Source organism: Phaeoacremonium minimum (assembly GCF_000392275.1).
Source record: "Phaeoacremonium minimum UCRPA7 unplaced genomic scaffold PA7_03_scaffold_39, whole genome shotgun sequence".
Taxonomy (NCBI): domain Eukaryota; kingdom Fungi; phylum Ascomycota; class Sordariomycetes; order Togniniales; family Togniniaceae; genus Phaeoacremonium; species Phaeoacremonium minimum.
Window position 1 is genome coordinate 1063855 of NW_006920946.1, and position 21290 is coordinate 1085144.

Genomic DNA, 21290 nt, shown 5'->3' on the forward strand with positions numbered 1-21290 from the left:
GGGGCTCTCTTTTGTCACAAATGGCCAAATAAGTTATAAATTGAAACATTCTAGCAAGGAAGCACAACATGCGTGCGTCATGAGCTGATTCGAGGCTTACTTGGCTGGCTACCTTTGAGGAAGAGAGGATACCCGAATGGACTACATGAGCTGCATCCTCGGAAGGATGCCTATCAAGAAGATAGAGATGAGAGGGGGTGATGACCATAGCCTTCTTAGACTAAGCTATCTAACTAATCCACAAGACAACACTAGAGGCCGAAGACGGCTTCAATCTCGGAGAAGTAAACCCTTAGCGTACCCCACAGTCAACGTTCCAACAGCAGCTGACTTATCACGTAAATGTAAACCTCTGAAAGTATGCCTTAGGCTATCATATCGTGTTTGAATTCAGCAATTAGTATGATGCATTCAGAAGCACTGGCAAACCCTGCCGTTTCTGGTGTTCCGGTAGAGAAACACGGCTTCAATGAAGCACCTAAATTTGCCTCACCTACAGGATCGCCAAAAAGTGCACATCGTGGAAGCAAGCGTCCTCGATTCCAGGAACTCCCTCTTCATCCTTCCCACCCTCCTTATTCAGCGTGGGGTTTGTGGGGGGCTGAAGACCAGCTTGGCTGCCTCAACCTCCTCACACCTGAACGTGTCGTGTCCGCGTCCAGGTTGGTCCAGACAGGCGTATCTGTTGGCCTGAATTGGGAGCTAGGCCAGATGAAAGTACCTCCATTCTACCGCACGAAGCTGAAGCATGAGATATTCAGTATTGGAGACAATATCAATGTATATTTCTAAAATTCCTAGGAGGTGATACGTTTCTGACTTTGCACCAATAGGACGACCGAGTCGAATTCAACACACAGACTAGCTCGCAATGGGACTCCTTCCGACACTGGTCTTTTCCAGATGGCAGATTCTACAATGGCTTCACCCAAGCTGAAATACATGATAGTTCACGGAATGGTATACAAGGTAGGTTTTCCTCGATGAATCGTTTAAATTTGCTCTTAAGCCTAATTCTGTCATAGAGTGGGCTAAGAAAGGTATCATCGGACGGGGAGTACTGATAGACTTCTATTCTTATGCTCTCGAGAATAAGATAGAATATGATCCTTGGAGCTTCTACCAAATCTCCACCTCCGTAATTCAGGACATAGCTACGAAACATTCTATTGAGTTTCAGGAGGGGGACGTTTTGCTCCTGCGAACAGGTAATGTTTTTGGTCGTCGCCCAATATACTTCTCGCTCACATTTGCTACCAGGCTTTCTTCCAATCTATGAGAATATGTCTAATGAAGATCTAGAGATAATCATGAGTAAGCCCGAATATCATTATCCCGGCCTAGAAGGCTGTAAGGGGTCATTGGAATGGCTCTGGGACACAGGATTTGCGGCGGTTGCTGCGGATAGTCCTGGGTTTGAAGCTTGGTGTGAGTTCCCGATTAATATGCACAAGACTGGCAGTAGCCGTTCTGATCATCTTCCAGCCGCCGGTCTCGGTGTATCTCAGGAGCAGTTCCGGATGCATGAAATAATTCTCTCGGGATTTGGACTTCCGATCGGGGAATTGTTTGATTTAGAGGATCTTGCAAAGCAGTGTAAAGAGCATCAAAGATGGTCTTTCATGTTCGTGAGCGAGCCGCTGAATCTGACAGGAGGAGTCGGCAGTCCACCGAATGCAGTTGCCATCTTTTAAGTACGTCTCGGCAAAGGTCATCTCAGGTTATAGCAATACCATGGGTTAGCCTTGTTAGTTATTTGTACATAGAAACAGTAACCGCACTGATACGACAGACTTGTAGAGGGAGATACTTCGATTCACCACATTCGAACCAATAAGATGAGCTAGGTGAGTTTCGCTGCTATAACCTCACCCTTGGCTCTTTTTCTCGGGTTGACTGAGGTGATATCTGGGTGACCCCTGTGTAAGCTATTCGATTTCGTAAAAGGTGGCTATGGGCTGTCCTAAACCGAGGTGTTCCCACTCTTGAAAGAACCTGGTGTCAAAAGTTATAATGTCAGAGTCGTTGTTATATGAAGCACTATCTATACATAGGTACTTGTCACTAATGATCTCAGAATTCCACAGCATTTTATAACCTTCTCCCAATGGATTTAAATTTTATTTTCTAGAAAGTCTTAACGCTGAGATGGAGCCTACTAGATCTGGTGGCGTAGACTTTCCTGAATATAGTAAGTGTAGCTAAGCCTAAGACTGACACCTGACTTGGCTGATGGCATCACTATCTAGATTTCTCGAAACTTGCCACTCTTTGCCAGACAGCTGCAGAATAAATTAGATGCGGCCGACATCGATACAGATTCGATTACCCTTCATCCCAGCTTGATCAAGACTGGTGAGTGTTTACCGACTATAGCATTGTATTCGAAGATCAGTCGCTGATTCATTCTGAGATGGGGTCATACATTTGCTACCTCCTGACAAAGAGCGCACTCTAGAGGATCAGCTAACACTGGAAGAAGAGGTCATCACTGCACTATTCGCTGCTGCTAACCCAAAGGTCTTTCTCTAAGAAGATGAAGTACAAGGGTGCATTTCTCGTACCTCCCGGCGTAACAGAAGAGCCAACCAGGGACGGTAAGAGCGATGAGCTTGCTAAGGAGCTGTGGGCCACATCTAAGAGTGTTGTATAAAGGATCTAAGGTAGCAGACGATGCTTGCAGTATTATACTAGCTATAATGTGATCAAGCGTCACGCTTTACGTTGAGTACGTAGACAACATATTCTCTTCTAAACGACCTCTACTGTAGTAGCGATGACGGGTGTCACAGAAATGTTATCAAAGTAGATCTTACCCGAGCCATAATAGACCTCCAGCGCCTTAAAGGCAATTACCGTGGTGTAGTCAGTCGCTGTAAATGAGACCTTGTAGTTTCCATACCTCGGGTTCGGGAGTGGTTGGATTTGTTGGATCAGGTTTCCGCCGGCATAGGCAAAGGCATAGCCGTATGTCTGATCCGTGGCTCTGATATCCCAAGATATCGTGTATGTCGTGCCTGGGCAAGTGCTGATGGTTTGTTCCAGTTGAATGCCCGCGTACGCGCTATTACTGTACATGGAGTTGCTGAAAGAGCTGCGGAAAACACGACTTGCATCACCATGCGACAACGTATCCTGGTAAATACTCCACGAAGAGTATGAGGGACCATCGGTGACGCTGACGGTCCAGGGAGAGTCGCTGCCAATGTCTTGTTCGAAGTCGCCGTTCTGAACATGATTCGTAGGCAATGGGACACAGACATAAGTGGCAGTGGCAATATCATCAATTGTCAAGGTTGAGGTTGATGTGGACTGGATGATGATTAGCATTTGTCCTCAGGGATATCCACATACAGGACACTCACAGTGACGGTCGTCTCGGTATACGTAGCAGAGACGGTCTCATAGACGGTCACCGTAGAGGTCGGTGCACCAGAGAGATAGCAACCACACGCGCTGGTGATTTTTGCCTGCTCGCTAGAGCACATGCTGGTAAACTTGCTAGTGTACTCTGAATAGGCGGTGGTCTTTCGCTTGTTGAGGAGAGCAACAGGAGGAGTGCTAAAAGCGTGTGAGCATTGGAGTTGCTCGAAGGACGAAGCTTCGTCGGCGCCGAGTTTAAGACTTACATGGTGACAGTGCCTGTGATCTCGTGCTGGGTAGCAGTCTCCACAACCGTCGTGTAAGCCGTGATAGTGGCAGTCGCCGTGACAGTGACGACGTCTGTTGCGGGAACCTTGCCCAGAACAGTAGAGCAGAAGGCATTGGCAACATCCTCGGGTGATCCTCGAATGGCTCGTAAGCAGTTGTTGGCAGTGCAATCCCGAGCTTCCAATTCCGCAGCAGGGAAAGGAGTGGCATTAGCCAACGTCACAGCAGTGACAAGCACAGCAATCAGCTTCATGTTTGAGGATTGCCAAGCACACTTTGAGCGACAAAGGACAGAGGCGTGACGAAAAAGATCCCACTGGAGAAATTACGTAGGGCAGAGTCATTATTTATATTTATACAAATTAGGAGACGGGCTAGAGGTTCTCATCATGGCTTGCCTTACTGCAGCTGAGGATGTAAGGAACACTCGGGCCTAGTCGACAAAAGAGTCTAATTCGTCCCGAGACAGGTCGAGGCCGTGGGGTTGAGGATTACCAGGGTGCACCATTTGATGTCCGGTATACACCGGATCGCAATGGATGCTGTTCTAGATCATCAGGTGGTCCTTGGCACCATCCAAATGGTATTCTGGTCTTGGAGCTTCATAGGGCTCAAACACGGGATTCATGACCACGCGAGTTTGCGGTATGGACGACAAAAGTACGCGCTATTGAAGTTATCAAGCTTGGACAGGTTAAAGGTCAATAGTTGCTACACTAGCACAGACTAGGTAGCTTCCTGGTCTCAGAGGCCATTCCATGGGCAGACGCGCGGTATTACCGAATTCAGCATGGTGAACTTCGGGTTAACGCTTTTCGGCCAAAATTTAAGTCACTATTCTCGATTCTGTAGAGCTGAACCAACTCAGCTGCAGGCACTCTGACCTAACAACCCTTGCCCGCTACTGAGCACTACATGTAGAATAGTTCTGTTACGCGTCTTACCATAGCTGAAATGGCAACCACCCAGAAGATGGGAATGGGCCAGACAGGGCGACCCGATGCTTTAATATCCAAGTGCCTAGCGGGAATACCGAGCATTCCTCGTGAAAAACACTATACTAAGTAAAACCAACAAGTTTAGCATCAGAATGGATCCGGACTTGCCGAAAGTGTGTTATAGCGACCTCCCAGCGTCCATCGTCAATGACTGGCGCGGGCACTGCCGCACCCCCAGACAAAGCTGGAGCCGCACTTTACGCAGCGCTTCGACGACAGCTAGCTCATGGATTTGCCGAGAAGAGCATGAGAGACCAAGGGCGAAGGTGGCAAGACTTCCGTCAACATGGCTGACTGGTTTAACTTTATTGCGTTTAATGTGATTGGGGACTGAGCTTTTGGAGGGTCATTTGGTCATCTTGATGACTTGGACCATAAGTAACAGTCTTGTTGCCGCAAAAGATATACCTATCGAGACTACAACAAGCGGGAGCTTTACAAAAAGCAATAACACGTTATCAACGTGTTGAGACACCGAAATGCGCACGACACTAATACAACCTCATCGCTATCGCTGCCTACGCCCCAGGGTTACAGAATGCATCACTAAGAGGTGCCGATACAATGTGACGGATATGTATATAGAAATCCCACTCAAACGGTATCTTTCGAGCATCTATAAGCATGGCAGCCTCTATGGTTAACACGGCTTCCTACATATATAATATAGCACAATTTGCATCCTGTGATGGCTTCATTTGCCCTTTGTTTATATATGACGGTGACAGTGGCACTATGCGACTGTACCTTGATGTATCCTTTTTCACTTCTACTGTACGAGATCTGCGCCAAAAACGGTGCAGGATTTACAAGCGATTCCGGAAACGGCATGGATGTGGCCTTCTTCGCCATTGTCCATGATTTGGCCCAGTCATTTGATGCCGTTTAAGACTTACAACTCGAGCTAACCTTGCAATGGCAAATCTAGAATCACCCAAGTCACCCACGGCGGCACCCTTGAGGGGCACAGCTCACACAAAGTGGCTCCTTCTGAGTACCTAAAAGCAGTAGTATGCTGGGGTGAGCGTTAGGCGAGCTCGCTCTCCAAATTTGTCGTAATGAGTTGCCATTCAGCTAATTGCATTTGATGAGCCAAGCTCATCTAAGCCTGTCACAGTTTTCAAATGAATACAACCTCAAGAGCGTTCCTAACCTCGTCGAAGATAAACGCGATGAGCCTACATTTTATTATGCTCCTAAATATAGGCATCCATGGTTCATAATGAGCAATTGTTGAGCTACTTGAGATTTGAGGAGAACACAAGTATTATAGTTACTCCCGGTTTCGGCCTTCGATCAGTCAAACAGAGCCTTTGTTGACGACAACAACGTCCGGAACCGTTATCTCTATGTTTGCAGTGACTTCCACTCTGCTGGCAGCTTTGGCATTACCTCTTAATTAGCCTCTGGGAGTGTTCTAGCCTTTGCCATTGTCTCCTGGTACTCCACTTCAGCCTTCTCAAGCTGGGCAGTGTATTCGGGATCGAAAAGTTCCGTGATCTCTTCCAGAGATACCTGCCTCGTCTGAATTCGCTGTTAATATTACTTGCTTCAGCCTCTTGGAGGAGGGAGAGTTGGCCTACCTCGGGAAACCAAACCCAAGTTATTCCGAAAATCACTGATGTGATGCAAATAAAGACGAGATAGTATTTCCATCCGACTGCATCGAACGCTGTAGGAGCTACTTGGAGGAAGATGATCGTAGCGATGAAAAGCCCTGAGACAGAGATGGCTAAGCCCCTAGCACGTGCAGGCGTCGGAAAGATCTCAGACGCGTAGATGTAAGACGTAGCATCTACGGAAGCCGAGAAACTGTTCATAGTTAGCCTGAAGTTCCACATACTCGGATGGTGTGTTCATGTTTTACCAAGCAATGTGCAGGAAGAGAAAAAAAACCGCCGCGGACGCAACTCTGTTGTCTCCATTCTTCTGGAATATCGATACCGTAATACACTCCCCGATCAGAGCGACGATGCAGCCACCAAAGCCGAATAGTAAGAGCCGAACCCTACCCACTCTATCGACTATAAGCGCATTAAGCCAGTTACCAAATGGACAAACAGTGATCCAGCCACATTGTATGAGAAGCTGTTGCACAGTGTTAAAGCCTAAACTCTTGTACAGAGATGGACCGTAGTCTACGACCGCTCTATTAGCTTGAAGAGCCGCACAAAATCCGAAGATGTTGACAATACTTACTGTTGATCACGAGGGTGGCTGTTCCTTGGGCCCCGAACATGGCAAGCCAACCAATAAGGCATCTCTTCCTCATACTTGGTTGTTTCACGAAATCCGCCCAGGATGTTATATCGTTCTTTTCCAAATGAAATTGCTCGACGAGCAAGTTAAATTCTGGTCTTACAATAGTTTCGGCAGTATCGTCTCTCGTCTTTACGAAGGATGCATACGCATCTTCTAATCGCTCCTGGGACAATACTGGATGGTGTGAGCTTGGCAGGGCATTTCTCGGGGTCGAGAGGCACTTACACCAGCGGGGCGACTCAGGCATGAACAAGATACCGAGACTCAGGACCAGTGGGGGCAGACTCTGAATAGCCAGAGGAATGCGCCATTGGGCACCGGAAGCATTAACGAAGTAAAACCCTAAACCCACCCAACTTGCCAACGCATAGCCGACGCAGATGAGAACACCATGCATCCCTACGAGAAGACCTCGGATCTTTGGGGGGCTGATCTCGCTCTGATATAGTGGTACCAAAGTAACGAGAGCACCTATACGAAAAGCATCAGCGATTAGATCCGAAGTAGAAGCCACAATTCTACATACCGATCCCAAAACCAGTAACAAGCCGCATCACGAGGTACATAGAAATGGCGACACTGCCAGCCTGCAGGGCACCTCCTACAGTAGACACAAGCGCGGCAATAAAGATGGCCTTGCGGCGTCCGAGCCAATCAGCTCCAGTACTCGAAAGGAGAGTGCCGATGAGACCGCCGGCTTGGAACAAGCCATTGATGGCACCCTGAATCGCAGCCGCATCGCTTCGTGTATCAAGCTTGAAGTAAGCTAGGAAAGAAGGCTGGGCCAACGTCGTGGATATGATGCTGGCACAGTATCCGTACGTCAGACTTCCAAGCGCGACGAAGAGCACAATCTGCCAGAGTGCCCATGTGTATTAGTGTACAAGACAATAAACAGCCGTTGCACAATGAGCACTTACAAGCAATCGCATGAACCTTGAGGATGAAGCCATGATTGGTCGAAAGAACCTCCAGCAAGCAGAGGAAGGCAAAGGTAATTTTTCACACGAACATAATACTTTGTGGGGGACTGTTTTGTGGAGATGAGGGAGACGTTTTGTTGACAGTTGGGTGGATACATGTAGCCGGTAGACTAGCCATTAGAGGAAAACACCATGGATTCCTAGCTTCGGCCTCGGTCGTCGGTGATAGAGGCGTATAGCAGAACTCTTTGAGAATGTTCATCTGGGTTGCCAGGACGTCGTACATTGTCCCTATACGAACCTGTCATTATTTTCAACTAAGTGAGTGGTTGAATTGACGTAGAGAGACACAAGAGATAGTCAGAGCTCCATACATGCATCCTTTCAGGGTTAACTATATTCAACAGTTGTAAGTTCCTTCACCTGGAGTTATCGAAAGTAATTGTGTAAGAGAAAATAGTGCATAGTCAGTGTCGCCCAAGGGTACCATCTGGGTCGTTTAAGATCTTATAGCCGGGAATCAAGGTGATTAAGTCAAAGCGCGCCCCAGACAGCTAAAGGAAAGCAGGCATTACAAGCCACTATACCGTCGTTATCTTTAGCGTCTGCATTAGCTCCAGCTTTCAACAGCATGTTCACGGCGTCTATGGCGCGATGTCTGTACGCCAGATGCAGAGCTGTCCAGCCGTGAAAGCCTTGTAGGTTGAATTCCGCCCCGAAGTCGATCAACAGCCGCACGATACTAGCATATCCATATCTAGCAGCCAGCATGAGCGGAGTCCACTCGTTCACACTCATCGCGTTGATGTCGACGTTGGCCTGTGCCAGACGTCGTACGGAGATCAGGCAGTTCCCACGTACAGCAGCATGCAATGCCGTCTCGCCATTCCGGTCTCGACAATCAAGAGGAGCGCCAAGCTCTATCAGAGTCTCGAGTTGCTTGTGATGGCAATGATATGCAGCATTATGAAGGTATAAAGCTTTTGATCCGTGGCGCTCTTCTCCAGGATTCGACATCTTCATCTCTTGTATGACACGTCTGTGGGCCTGGGGCAGACAGATTTCGTTCAGAAACCTAGATGTTCTGCTCACGACGACGAGGTCTTGCCTGCTTAGATGCTGGCCTGTGATTAGCTTTGTATACTCAAAACGACGGAGGATGTCGTACTTGTATTATTTGAAGGATGATCTCATTAGGCAAGGAAAGAAAGACGCTTTCGTCCATCTTGGCCCTGTTGTTATAGTCGACAGGCTGGCTACTCTTAATTATGTTGTCACATAGGAAGGAGGCTAAATAGATCGATATATAGATCAAGCTCAGTATAGAACTTGACTGATTAGTCGACTACAACTATTACGACACGAGTATAGAATGCATCGCCGTTCCAGGTGCGGTTCTTGTTTGAAAGAACGTCTCTTGGAGAGGCATGCAGATTGCGGATCATGCCGGGCCCTTCACGGGCAACGGCCAATTCTTAGGTTTGACTGCACGTTCTTTACGAGCATTCGCGACAAGATTTGTTCACTTCAGTTATTCTAAATGTCGAATCAGGGTGTCATCTCAAGAGGACCCATGTGCGATGTAGAAGTCCGAAGTAAGCACTAACAGTGTGTACTTCCGCGAATGATAACTCGTACAATCCTTCGGATCACAATATAACATGGGGCTTACTCCCAAGAAATCCTATCAATGCTAAGATGAAATAATTTTCATTGCCTTGATGGCGGATGAGCTGACACGTGGGGAGACTCTATTTCGTCAGTTACGGGGCTACCTAGCTCAATCGAAAATATTTGTTCAAAGGAAACAAGTATCAGGCCTGATTTGAACGAAGTTGCAAAGAAGGTATGAGCGAGTAAGTGTCCAAGAGTCAATTTTCTGCGATGGCTAGGAAGATATGCTTTAATCTAGCTATGAGGTTCGAGGACTGCTGGTAACTGTCGTAGAGGCATGACCTAGTGCTAGTGAAGCAGATACGGTTGATGTACTAATACAATATCTCGGACATGATTGTGTTGGCTATTCTGCGGTGTTTACCGGACTGCTACGCTCTCAATTGGCTAATCTTACCCAAGAGAGTGTTGATGCCTTCTCTAGTATATCGCCTTTGCTGCTTATGGTAATAGGGTTTCAGTGAAGTGATACATTAGTATCTAAGTAGTAATAAATTAGACCTAGGTGAGCATACAGCCATATATATGATCCAGAGTGAGCCCTTGTGGGGCTTAGACAAGCGTAGGGTCAAAGGCTGAGGTGAGTTCAACGTGATGTGTAAGTAGCCTCTTCTTCTGGCGTGGAAACAACATATAACAAAGCCCAGAAATGACCGCTCGTACTTCTTTAACGCATTAGTCACGCCCAACATTGTCACCTAGTGCTGGCAAAACCATCACTCATATTCTAAGACTTGCTACCCTATGACATCATCCGGCTCGAGGGCCTCTGGGCCGGACAAATCAAGTCATGGTGCAATGTCAATGAGAGGCTGTAATCGAGATATAGTAGCCTGCAAATGTCTAACTTGGATCTCGAAGGAGGTAGTAGAGTACGGCTTATGCGTTTAGTTAAGCGAATCTAAAGGGGCCGGAGCGTACTTGAGCCCCCTCGACACAAAAAGGGGGTTTGTTGGAAATACAGTTACTTTCAGAGCACGTAACAAGCTTTTAGAACACCAGACAATGTCAACAGGATGCAATGCTTTATTGCATATGTTATTTGCCGAAGTAGCTATTCTAAGTTTCAAATTGGTATCCTAATCCCCCGTATCGCCAGCATTTTCATATCATAACATCCTCACGACCCGTCATGTCTTACGTCGAAGCACTAGAACGCCAAAACAAGAACATAACCCTGGGCCCCTTGCCCTCCGACGCGGGGCGACAAACGGGAGAGAAGCACACCGTCAAACCTGGATGACATGGTCGCCCGTGGGCAGCGCCACCTCGTACTCGAGGTTGAGCTTGACGCTCTTGCCGGCATTGAGAGACACATCCCAGGAAATCTCGCCGCCTTTCTTCAGCGCCGCAGTTGCCTTGCCCCACGCCTTGTCCTCCTTTCCGCCTGCGCTCTCCCGCCCGGCAACGCCCGTGTTTACGGCCTGGCCGCCGACGGTCATGCCCCGCGGGTGGATGATGTCGATGCGCAGTCTCTCGTCCTCGCTGACGGGCACCTGGTCCAGGACCAGCAGATTGACGGGCTTGCCGGCCGTGGCCCGAGTGTTTGTGATGGTGGCGGTGCGCGTGTAGATGCTACTGTCCTCCTTGGAGAAGAGGCCAGTTGTGCTGCGCTTGACGTCCGGCTTCGGGTACGTGACCTTGATCGCGGGGTCGACGCCGAGACTCATGGTGAAGGTGTCTCCAGCACTGCAGCGTGGTAGTGAAGATCGGCCCATGAAAGAGCCATCTAGAGTTAGGCCAGCAGGGCCCTTGAGTAAGGTTAACTTGCTGGCGTTACGGAGCTTGGCTTTCAGGAAGGCGACAGGCTTGTATTTGGCGATAATAGTATGGCTGAACGTGACACTGCTGAATGAGATACGAGCTACACGCTGCTTCGAAGCTGTGGGTGTAGGGCTTAGAGTCTTGAGGCCAGGTAGATCATATGTTGTGGTAAGACCTGTCTCTTCCATGGCAGATTCCTGGAAGGCTAGCTCCGGTGTTGGCTCCAACATAGTCTCACCATCATCGTCGGACACCGCCCCGCCGGGAGCCTCGTCTCTAAAGACCATCTCTACCTGCTCCGCAAGCCTTTCATCAGTAGCTTGATGGGGTGCAGGAAGTCGAACCCGTCTTTGCAGTGCGGCTGGCAATGGGACCATATTGTTGGTATTGCTGCCAAACAAAGCCCCGCCACCTCCTGCTGCTTCGCCTCGCGTTGCACCGAATGCAGACGAGGCCTGAGGTGCGCCGAAAAGCCCACCTGCCGCCGGCGCCGGGGCGATAGGCGGCGGTGGTGGAGGGATTGAGGCCAACATGCTCGAATGCTTCTTGCTGTATTCTTGGTTGCCCTCTTTCGACACACCAAATAATTGTGCGCGAGGTTTATGAGCGAAGGCTTGAGCTTGATTCTGGGTCCATTTGCTCTTCTCCGCAAGCTCCTGCCGGCTGACCATGACGTTGTTGCTCATAGAGGAGCTCATTGACGGCAAGTTCTTGCCGCCCAGCTTCACTCGCCAGGGTTCCAGAGTGGGAATGGCATCGTTCAGGCCGGAGAAAGATGTCTGCGAAGTGGAGAGAATGACCTTACAATTCGACCATGTTTCGCATGTCATGTTCGTTAACTGGGCATCAAAGAATAGGAGGCCAGTGTTTGTTGTGGTGGAGAGCTGGAGATCATAGGATGGCGACCAGAACGCAGACGACGTGACATATGAGAGCGACAAGTCACAGGTCGGGCTGGCCTCGTCGACAACTGCAGGCTCCCCGTTGCTCTTATCTGGCTCAGGGACCTTAACAAGGTCGGTCACGCTCGCAAAGGAGCTTCGGCGCGACGACATGGGAGTAAAGCTCGCAGCGTCTAGCGTGATGCGCACGGAATAGCAGGATCGTGGCCAGAACTGTTCGCGCTCCTTGCGGATGCGAGTTTTCTCCTTCTGGCGCTCCTCTTCTCGGCGCCGCTTCTTCTCCTTTTCCTTGTCTTTTGCTTTCTGCGCCTTGGCCTTGGCCTTCTCGGCCTTCTGCTGCTCCTTGAGCCTTGCCTTGAGGAGGCGCCTTTCCTCCTTCACAAGCTCCGTAATATCCTTGTCGAGGTCGCGTTCTCGAACCAGGCCTTCCATGTGGTCGTCGAAGACCTTCTGGCGCTCTGTTCGGTAGGTGTCGACGCCCTCGCTGATGTTGACCCCCTTCTTCTTATCGAGCATCTTGCCGTACGAGTCCAGGAACTTCAGTCGACTTTCTGCGCTCGAGATCGTCTCTTTGGCGCGTTTCAGGTCATCCCGAAGGGCAGTCAGCTTGTCCCTTATTGCCTTGAGCTCTGCACTGTCTTCGATATTGTCTTCCTTGTCAGAATCAGACTCCTCTTCCGAGTCATCTTCCGAGTCGGAGTCGGGGTAGATCTCTTGGAAGATGTCGCGATTAGGCAGCAGTTCGACGGTTATGTCGGAGATGACGGCCGAGCCAGTGCCCTCGACCTTGATTGAATCTTCATCAATCGTAGGTGTGAGGCCGAGTATAGTGATTTGGTTTGCTCCTGGCTGAGGAGATGGTTAGCTCAAATATTTCGATGCGCTGAGTGGATTCGTCGGCTTACCTTCAAGGGCACGTCTTTGATATCTCGTACCACCTGGGCCCGAGTGGGGAATAGAGTCACGGATCGGGTGGTGAGATCGCGAACGCGATACTCGTGCTTATGGATGATATCCATGGTTCTTGCTGGCTGGGCTACTTGGAAGGGTGATGGGATCGAAGGCTTTCCGGGAAGGTATTGCTTGAGCAAGCAGTTACGGATGGTTAGAGCAGTAAAACACAACTTCTTCTTGTCTTGATAGATGAAGAAGACACCGAGAAGAGAAGCAGAACGAAGCTGAAGCGATACACTTATACCTCTTCAGTAGAGACAGGGAGGGTTCCGAAGGCGGTGATGCAGCAGGGAGCTATCCTTGCCGTACCTGAGATGGCGTTCGGTGCCTAGTACACAAAGAACCAATGGGAAGGACGACTTGATCGATACTGACGAAGCTTCGATAACCTTTTATTGCTTGACAGGCGACAACATTCCGCGATCTACTGCAAAAGGAGGAAGGACGCCAGGGCGCGGCTGAAGAACGCCGTTGGCAGCCACGCAATTTTACTGGGCGGCCTCCGCTGTGAGAAGAGAGTTCAGGCAGTGCAGAGAGGAAGCTCTGGCGAGCTTCGCAGCACTAGACTAAAGAAAGAGTCTAAGAAGCACAACGCGGGGTCAGAGCTGTCTGGGCAGCCTGCTGAGTCATTCAAACAGAGACATCAATTGGTCAATCAAACTGCCATCAGGTTCCCGGTGTCTGCCTTACTGCATAGTACGAGTGACTAACACCGAAACAGTGCAGCCTAGGCGAGTGCCAAGTCTCCCGTCCCTCTCACGAGTCACCTCACTCACTTTCGCACTTTCGAAACGGAACTCGGAGGGTTCTGCTGGCGCGCCATCTGACCCGACTGCTGGGTGGTGGCCTGAGGATGGATGGAGACGGAAGAGGGACAGGGAGAGATGGAAAAGTCATGAGATGGATCCGCCAACTTTATTACTTAGAGAGTTTTCGAACACCTTCGTTCCGTGCTGCCCTTCGCTGTTGTTGTTGTGGTTCGTCTTCTCGATTCTGAGTGAAGAGGCAACCTGAATTGTAGCGTACCCGTACCGGTCGTGACAGACATCTCGTCTCCTGAAGTGCCTGTGTCAATGTCAATTTCAAACCCACCATCCGTCTTCCTAGCCCGTCTGGCGGGTCCGACCATCCTTGCCCTCGCCGTGACGGAGCCGTGGAATTCCCACATCTTTCCGAAAAGCACTGCCGCGACAGTCTATCTCAACGGCACCATCTTGTTCCCCGTAGGCCTCTCCATCGTCCTCATCCACAATGTCTGGTGCCGCAGATGGCCTGTCCTCGTCACCACACTGGGCTGGTCGATTCTGGCGCTGGGGTCTTCGCGAATGCTGTGGCCGGAAGCCGTGTTGGGTCAAGTCCAGAACAAGAACCCAGCTGCGGAGCCTCTGACTGTGGTGCTGATATCGACAATCGGGGGCATCCTGTGCTGGAAAGGCTACTTTTCATGACGAGCGAGGGGGGCGCTGTTTGACTCGAGAAAACGAGACTCGAAGCATGCGGTCTGCCGCAATGTCGAAGCACACATTGGCGCTTTGTCCAGGACGAGCCCAATTGTCAACAAACATTCATTCGCTGCGTTGCTGGCGAGCTGTCACCCGACGGCGGCTTGCAGGGTTAGCTCCCGGCTTCCCAGCCCCGCGATTCTCACCTCACCACCTCCGTCACCTTTCCATTTTCCATAGAATTGTTTGAGAAAACCCATTCAAAATGGATTCAAGAGGCACATCATATGTCTGATCGAGCTCCTTCTACAATATCTCTTGTGCATGTACGATATCTAGCTTAGTCAAGCGCTGAGTGGCTAGGTAGTCATACGTGACAAGTCTTTGTATATAGCTCAAGATGGATCGACCATCACCCGCCACCGTCATCCACTACCCTCAACAGCAGCAGCAACAACAACCCAGTGTTCCGTCAATATCCAACCAGCCTGCTGCTTATCAACAGTCATCATATATCAATCCTTCTCCCGGATTTCCGACGGGGCCTTCAGTCGGCGGTTTCGGTGCAGGACAGCCGACATCCATACTCCCGGAGCAGATTGCCGGGCCCGCACTCACCCAGTCTCCCCAGCAGATAGCAACCCGCGATCTCAAAGCCACGAGGGCCGGCGCAGAATTCGCCCTACGGGAGTACTTGACCCTGCAAAGGCGGCGCTACCGAACAGATGAACCGGGCATAGAGGAGCGCATCCGCCCGCAGGCCGTGACCGCAATCAGCGAGTTGAGGACTCTCAGGAAGGAGATCTCGGTGGTGGCCAAGGCGGCGGAAAACCATCGATGGCGAAGGTGGCTGCTGAGTGGTATTGTGTAAGCATCGTCTTGAGCCTGATCCAGCCACGTGGCTTCACCATGGGCGTTCCATAGACCGAGTACTCAATGACTAACCCGGACTACAGCGCTCCGTTCATTCCCGCGGTGAGAGCCATCTTCCGCCGCCCTTCTAAAGACGAGGAGTCTTCCAACGATACCGAGTATGCTTTCAGGAAGAGCAAGTCGCTCATCTCCCGCATCCTGGACTCGGTGCATGGAATCAGCGGCTTGGCCAGCATCACGTTCTTCGTATTTGCAGTGCTCTATGTCTTCCAGAATGAGGTCTCGCTGAGAGTGGCCAGAACAGTGTCCAAGAAACTGAAGCGTCTTAGTGCCAAGGTGGAGCGGGGCGATGAGGAGATTGATGAAAGTGACATGAAATTGCTGCGAGGCTGGCGTTGGAGGGTATTGCTTTGGAGTCAATGACAGCATTTGCCAAAGTATCTCCAGGTGATGTGTATATTATGACAGTTGAATAGATTGAACGTCATATTTGTACTAGTGAAAATGACAGAATGATAGCCTCAACCGATTTACCAATCATAGCCTCAAGTTATGAAGCGAATTGTTACTACTATGCAGTATATTGTTGAGATTACATATGTCCCGACCATTAGTAATTCCCTGCTACCAGGAGCCAGGCATGCCTATAGAGGTGTAATGTTGAGAGGTTCATGATTGCATGCAATCTTCCTGTCTCCGTCTCTCGTGCCCATAATGACATCAATCTAATGTCCCCTGGGCAAAGATCAAGTTCACGACAGTAAGCCCGGTGTCACGAGCGTTGACTACAGATCAAGTATTTGTCGGCCGTATGGAAGCATTCCATGCAGTACGCCCAGCTTTTCCCACGTGTAAGGGTGACGTGTGACAGTCCCAAGCACCAATGAATTCAGTTGACATGAGGCTTAGCCTTGGAAAGGTGGTTGTCAAGTCTAGAGCAGTCACAGCAATTCCAGCATAAGTCTCATTGAGAGTCAATGGATTGGTCACTATTGTTACAATCACCCTGACTTCAATCTCCATTAGGACAACCCCAGGACGAACAAGATCCGAATACGAGTAATGAGTTGCAGCAATCAATCCAAATCCTGTAGTCATGATCCAAGATATCGAAAAACCGAATGCACAATTGGTGGCTAACTTACACGGTGCCATAAGACAATGGGGAATTTGTCAGTCTTTGCGTGCCGGGTGACAGGAACATTCTTGTCATCTTGGCAAAAGCCTCTAAGGTCACTAGTCAGTTCCTAGGCACAGATAACAAGCCGGCACTGGGGTCACAAAGCAAATGATGGGGTATTGGGGTCTCGAGTGGGACTCTGGGGAATGGTGAGAAGCGTGGGCAGAAAGTTGCGCCAACTTTGGGGAGACTCACGAGGACCCTCTGGCTCTCTGGGGAAGAAGCCTTGGCAGTGTTGGCAGGGAGAAATCTTTGAGGAATCTACTCCAGACAACCAGGATCTCACTTGAAATGCGGATCTCATCTCGACAAAGCCTCCAATGACGATTTATCCATTTCACCGGCGCGGCAGACGCTGCCCAGAGGTAGCCACGTGCGGGGGCGCTTCACGACGAGGACCGCCGAGATGCAAGGCGCCAATGAAAGGGGGCGCCGCCTCGGGCAATCTAGACGGATCCGGGTCCCTGGACGCCGCCAGCCTGCATGCTGAGTCGGACATCCGCATATAATTAGCTTAGATACGGGGCCAATATTGGCGCCCTCTGCTTGCGTGCTAGATCTCGTACATGTTACGCAGCTTCTGTTGGGGTATTCTCCTCGCTCCTAGCTAGAGTCGCCTGGGCAAAGCATAATGCGGGGGTTAAGAGACCAGCGGTCCCAAGCCCGCCAAGACCTTGGCTCCAAGCCACTGGATGAGCGAAGATTCTCCGTATTGGATGGGCTAGGAATAGCCTCGTCGTTTGCCCAATCTTGGAAGTCTGCGCCATATCGCTTCATGCAAGCCCAGCTGACGAGCCGTTGCAGCCAAGACCTGCTCCCATCGAGATCCCTATCTCTGTCTTGATTCACAGGCCTCGCACTTATCGCCTGTCGGCCAGAAGGCCCGTCTCTTGTCCTTTGCCAGCGCCTTGGCAGCTTACGGGGGATCTTGATACCGTGATACCGTAGCATCTTGGCGGACTGAGACGGGAATTTTGGACGGCACAGCATCGTGGAATCTGGCATCCACCGGACTCTTGGCCGCCCTGGACTGGGTAGGGGGGGCGACAGGATCTTCAGGATTTGGATTCATGGGTGACCTGGCCTCGTTGCACACATGCAAGCGGTGTATGCCTGTCTTTTGCCAAATGGCATTCCTGGACGGCGCCCGAGACACTGGTTCAGGTCGAGATGAAGATAAATGAGAACGCAACCCACCAGGTTCCTGCCTGGATCTCCCCCGATCCCCCCCTTCTTCGTCGACGTCTGATAAGACTTGAGTTGCAGATATACGGCTTGGCAGTTGCCATTCTCGGTTTGCAAGCTGACTCGTCGCCCACTTCTCTCAGGACCTCCTCAGTCTCTATCGCGTCACCTTCTTGCCTAGTCCCACCATAGACAGGGCTTCGTTACGCACGACTATATCTTGCACTCCCCCGGAGATTTTCGATCTGGCCTACTCCAAGACTCCGCATTCGCATCAGTCAGGTCCTCATATTTCCTGACGATGACACTCACCACCAACTCGCCCGACATGTCTGACCAGGACACCAAGGAAGTCATGCCCAACAGCTCGACGGCCAGCATGCAGGTCGAGACCGTCGAAAAGGCAACCGCCAAGGGTGTAGAGTATCCCAGCACCGTTGAGAGTGCAGGTTGGGACACGGCAGCGACCAAGAAGCTGATTCGCAAGATCGATCTGCGTCTCATCCCCTTCCTCGCTTTCCTTTACCTCTTGTCCTTCCTTGACCGCACCAACATCGGCAACGCCCGCCTTGACACTTTGGAAAAGGATCTCAACATGCCCAAGACAAGTCTCATGTACAACAATGCTCTCGCCATCTTCTTTCCCTTCTACGTCGCCGCTGAGATCCCGTCAAATATGGCGATGAAGCGCTTCCGTCCCTCTATCTGGATCCCCTGCATCATGATCGCCTGGGGCATCTGCACCACCCTCATGGGCATCGTGCACAATTACTCAGGGCTCATGGCTGCGCGATGCTTCCTCGGAATCGCAGAAGGTGGCTTGTTCCCTGGTATCACCTACTAGTGAGTCAATATTGGTTCCACTGCTTTTCAGCTCTGTGTCACTAAACATCACCCCTACCAGTATCACCATGTGGTATCGCCGCCATGAATGCGGTCTGAGGATGGCTATCTTCTTCTCTGCTGCCACGGCTGCAGGCGCCTTTGGTGGCTTGCTCGCCCGTGGTATCATGGAGATGCGTGGCGTCTCTGGTCTCTCGGGATGGCAGTGGATTTTCATTCTGGAGGGAATACTCACTGTCATTGTGGGTAAGTGTAGCTTGACATCTACTTTCATAAATGCCATCCTAATCTCTTCCGACAGCTCTCTCCGCCTTCAAGCTGATGCATGATTACCCTGCCACGGCAAAGTTCCTCAACCCGGAAGAGCGAAATGAGGTAGTGGAACGTCTCAAGCGCGACCGCTCATCTTTGGCCGATGAGTTTGACCTTAAGTACTTCTGGCAAGCCGTGAAGGATTGGAAGATCTGGGTCCATATGTTCATTACAATTGGCGTGTATACCGGCTTGTATTCGTACTCTCTGTTCCTGCCGACGATCATTCGGGATCTTGGATACGCCAACACCACCGCTCAGCTATTGACTGTTCCTCCCTATTTCGTTGCATGCTTCTTCTGCATCGGCGCAGGCTACCTTGCCGACAGGCTCGGCCAACGAGGCATCTTCATGATCTTCTTCATGGGCATGGCGTAAGTGTGGGCCCCTGATCTTTTGTTACATCCCAAAGCTAACCTTGCCCTAGCATCGTCGGCCTAATTATGCTGCTCGCAACACACAACACCCATGTCAAGTATGCCGGCTGCTTCCTCCTCGCATCGGGTATCTACCCAAATGTGCCCCAAGGTGTCGCCTGGAACGGCAACAACATAGGTGGTTCGCTGAAACGTGGCGTTGGCATTGCCATGCATGTCGGCTTCGGTAACCTGGGCGGCACGATCTCAGCGTATCTCTACCTCGCCAAGGATGGTCCAGCTTACCACCCCGGCCACAGCACCCTCCTTGCTTGCCAGGCCATGGCGATGGTACTGTCCATTTTCATGACGCTGTACTTACGCCGCGAGAACGCACGACGTGATCGAGAGTACAAGCCGCCATCCGAGTATACAGAGGAGGAGCGAATTGCAGAGCGCGAGAAGGGCGATAATGCTACCTTCTTCCGCTATACCGTCTAGAGAGACTTCACGTCTAGATTTTTAATATCTTAGACCAGCCATGCGAGAAAGACTACGCAAATAGTGACTGAGAGTTGATAAAGAGAGGAGCATCGATGAGTGTTTATTGTAGACATCAAGAGTTGAGAGGATTGAATTGCTGTCGAGAATTAAGACGGACATACCGAGGTTGGTAAGACCATACATATACTTAGAGCTCGCTGCAGGAGCACTTCAAGGAGCTAAGGAGCAAGACGAACGCTTGATGAAATATTTCCCTAAATTCGGAGTCTGCTGTGACATCTAGTTTCTGGGAGCCTTGGAGTAAGTAATAACAGAAGAGTTTCTACTAAAGAACGGGAGTAATGTCTATAAAGGGCGCGTGCAAATAGCTCTCCGATCCTTTTCAACTAGCTCCATCAATCATGATAAGGGCGTGGCACACCCCCGGCTTTGAGGCGCTCGCCAAGATTGTCAGCCCAACGTCCGTGGGCATCACAAAGGATGGCAGATCACGGCATAAGGCGCCGGATCGCGCGCGCTCAGACCTCCACACCTTCCGGGTCTCCTGGGTCAGACGTTAAAACAGACTTCAAGTCTTCGGCAAACGGTTGCCGTCCATTCCAATCAGATTCACTGAAGAGCTCAGTAGCCTCCGGCATATTATTTCCGGGACAAGAAACAATCACGTGCGAAGCATGTGTGCCCCTTCAATACCCGGGATTGCTAAGTTCTTGGATCATTCAACACCATTCCATCGTGTTACACACAAAGACCTCCTCAATCCAGATAATCTCAGTTCTCATTGGTTGCCTAATCGACTCGTGGTGGTTAAATAACGATAGCCAACTTGGTAGGCTCTAGCTAGATGATCACAAGCTGTTTCGACGCGGACTCCTTTTGCAAAGGCTCTCTTCTGTCTCAAGGTGGCAGGTGCGACGGCCGGCTCTACCGGCTGCCTCAATCAACATTTCTGGATTGAGTGGAATGCCAATATCAAGTCTCTCCGTCTCGTCCCAGCCAAGTCGTTCTCTAACTTCCAGTCTGTGAAGTAGATCATCTGCCTTGCTCAAACCGTCCTCAAACAATCTTTTCGTCTGCTGATAGTCTCTCGATGACGAATAAAGCCTCCACAGCAGCTCGCATAGCATATCTGCTTCTGCTATAATTGCAATTTTGCGTCGGTCACGTATGTTATCGGCTCTCGCCTTGAGTATCCGTAGTTCTAGTGCCCAGCAGCCTCCGTAGTACGCTTCCTAATGTATCTCGTGTGGCGGGCACATTCTCTTGTGAATGTAATCAACCCCAAGCCTCATTCTCGATGTGCAAGTACGCGTAGGCTCATCGTCGTCTGTGCGGGGGCAGGTGCCAACCTCCTCTTCTTTGACGGCTTCGGCGGACATTGGGCAACCGCAGTGATACCAGTGATTTCTGTAGGTGAAGCACATGATAAAAAGCCGGTGGTACTCATTACTGTCAAACCTATTAGTT

General features: G+C 50.4%; 4 protein-coding genes across 4 annotated transcripts; 2 read left to right on the forward strand and 2 right to left on the reverse strand.

The window, feature by feature from the left end:
* Positions 1 to 2751: 2751 nt before the first annotated feature.
* UCRPA7_675 (hypothetical protein) lies at positions 2752 to 3904 on the reverse strand (the record flags this gene model as incomplete). The annotated part of the gene is made up of 3 exons (XM_007913269.1): positions 2752 to 3312; positions 3366 to 3561; positions 3630 to 3904. 3 exons carry the CDS (start codon positions 3902 to 3904, stop codon positions 2752 to 2754), a joined length of 1032 nt encoding a protein of 343 aa, XP_007911460.1.
* Positions 3905 to 10737: 6833 nt separating this feature from the next.
* UCRPA7_676 (putative mucoidy inhibitor-like protein) lies at positions 10738 to 13193 on the reverse strand (the record flags this gene model as incomplete). The annotated part of the gene is made up of 2 exons (XM_007913270.1): positions 10738 to 13023; positions 13080 to 13193. The coding sequence occupies 2 exons, from the start codon at positions 13191 to 13193 to the stop codon at positions 10738 to 10740; spliced, it is 2400 nt and encodes a 799-aa protein (XP_007911461.1).
* Positions 13194 to 14970: 1777 nt separating this feature from the next.
* Positions 14971 to 15866, forward strand: UCRPA7_677 (hypothetical protein; the record flags this gene model as incomplete). Its single annotated transcript, XM_007913271.1, has 2 exons — positions 14971 to 15437; positions 15527 to 15866. The coding sequence occupies 2 exons, from the start codon at positions 14971 to 14973 to the stop codon at positions 15864 to 15866; spliced, it is 807 nt and encodes a 268-aa protein (XP_007911462.1).
* Positions 15867 to 18136: 2270 nt separating this feature from the next.
* On the forward strand, positions 18137 to 19820 carry UCRPA7_678 (putative high-affinity nicotinic acid transporter protein; the record flags this gene model as incomplete). Its single annotated transcript, XM_007913272.1, has 4 exons — positions 18137 to 18651; positions 18713 to 18897; positions 18953 to 19337; positions 19391 to 19820. The coding sequence occupies 4 exons, from the start codon at positions 18137 to 18139 to the stop codon at positions 19818 to 19820; spliced, it is 1515 nt and encodes a 504-aa protein (XP_007911463.1).
* Positions 19821 to 21290: the final 1470 nt, after the last annotated feature.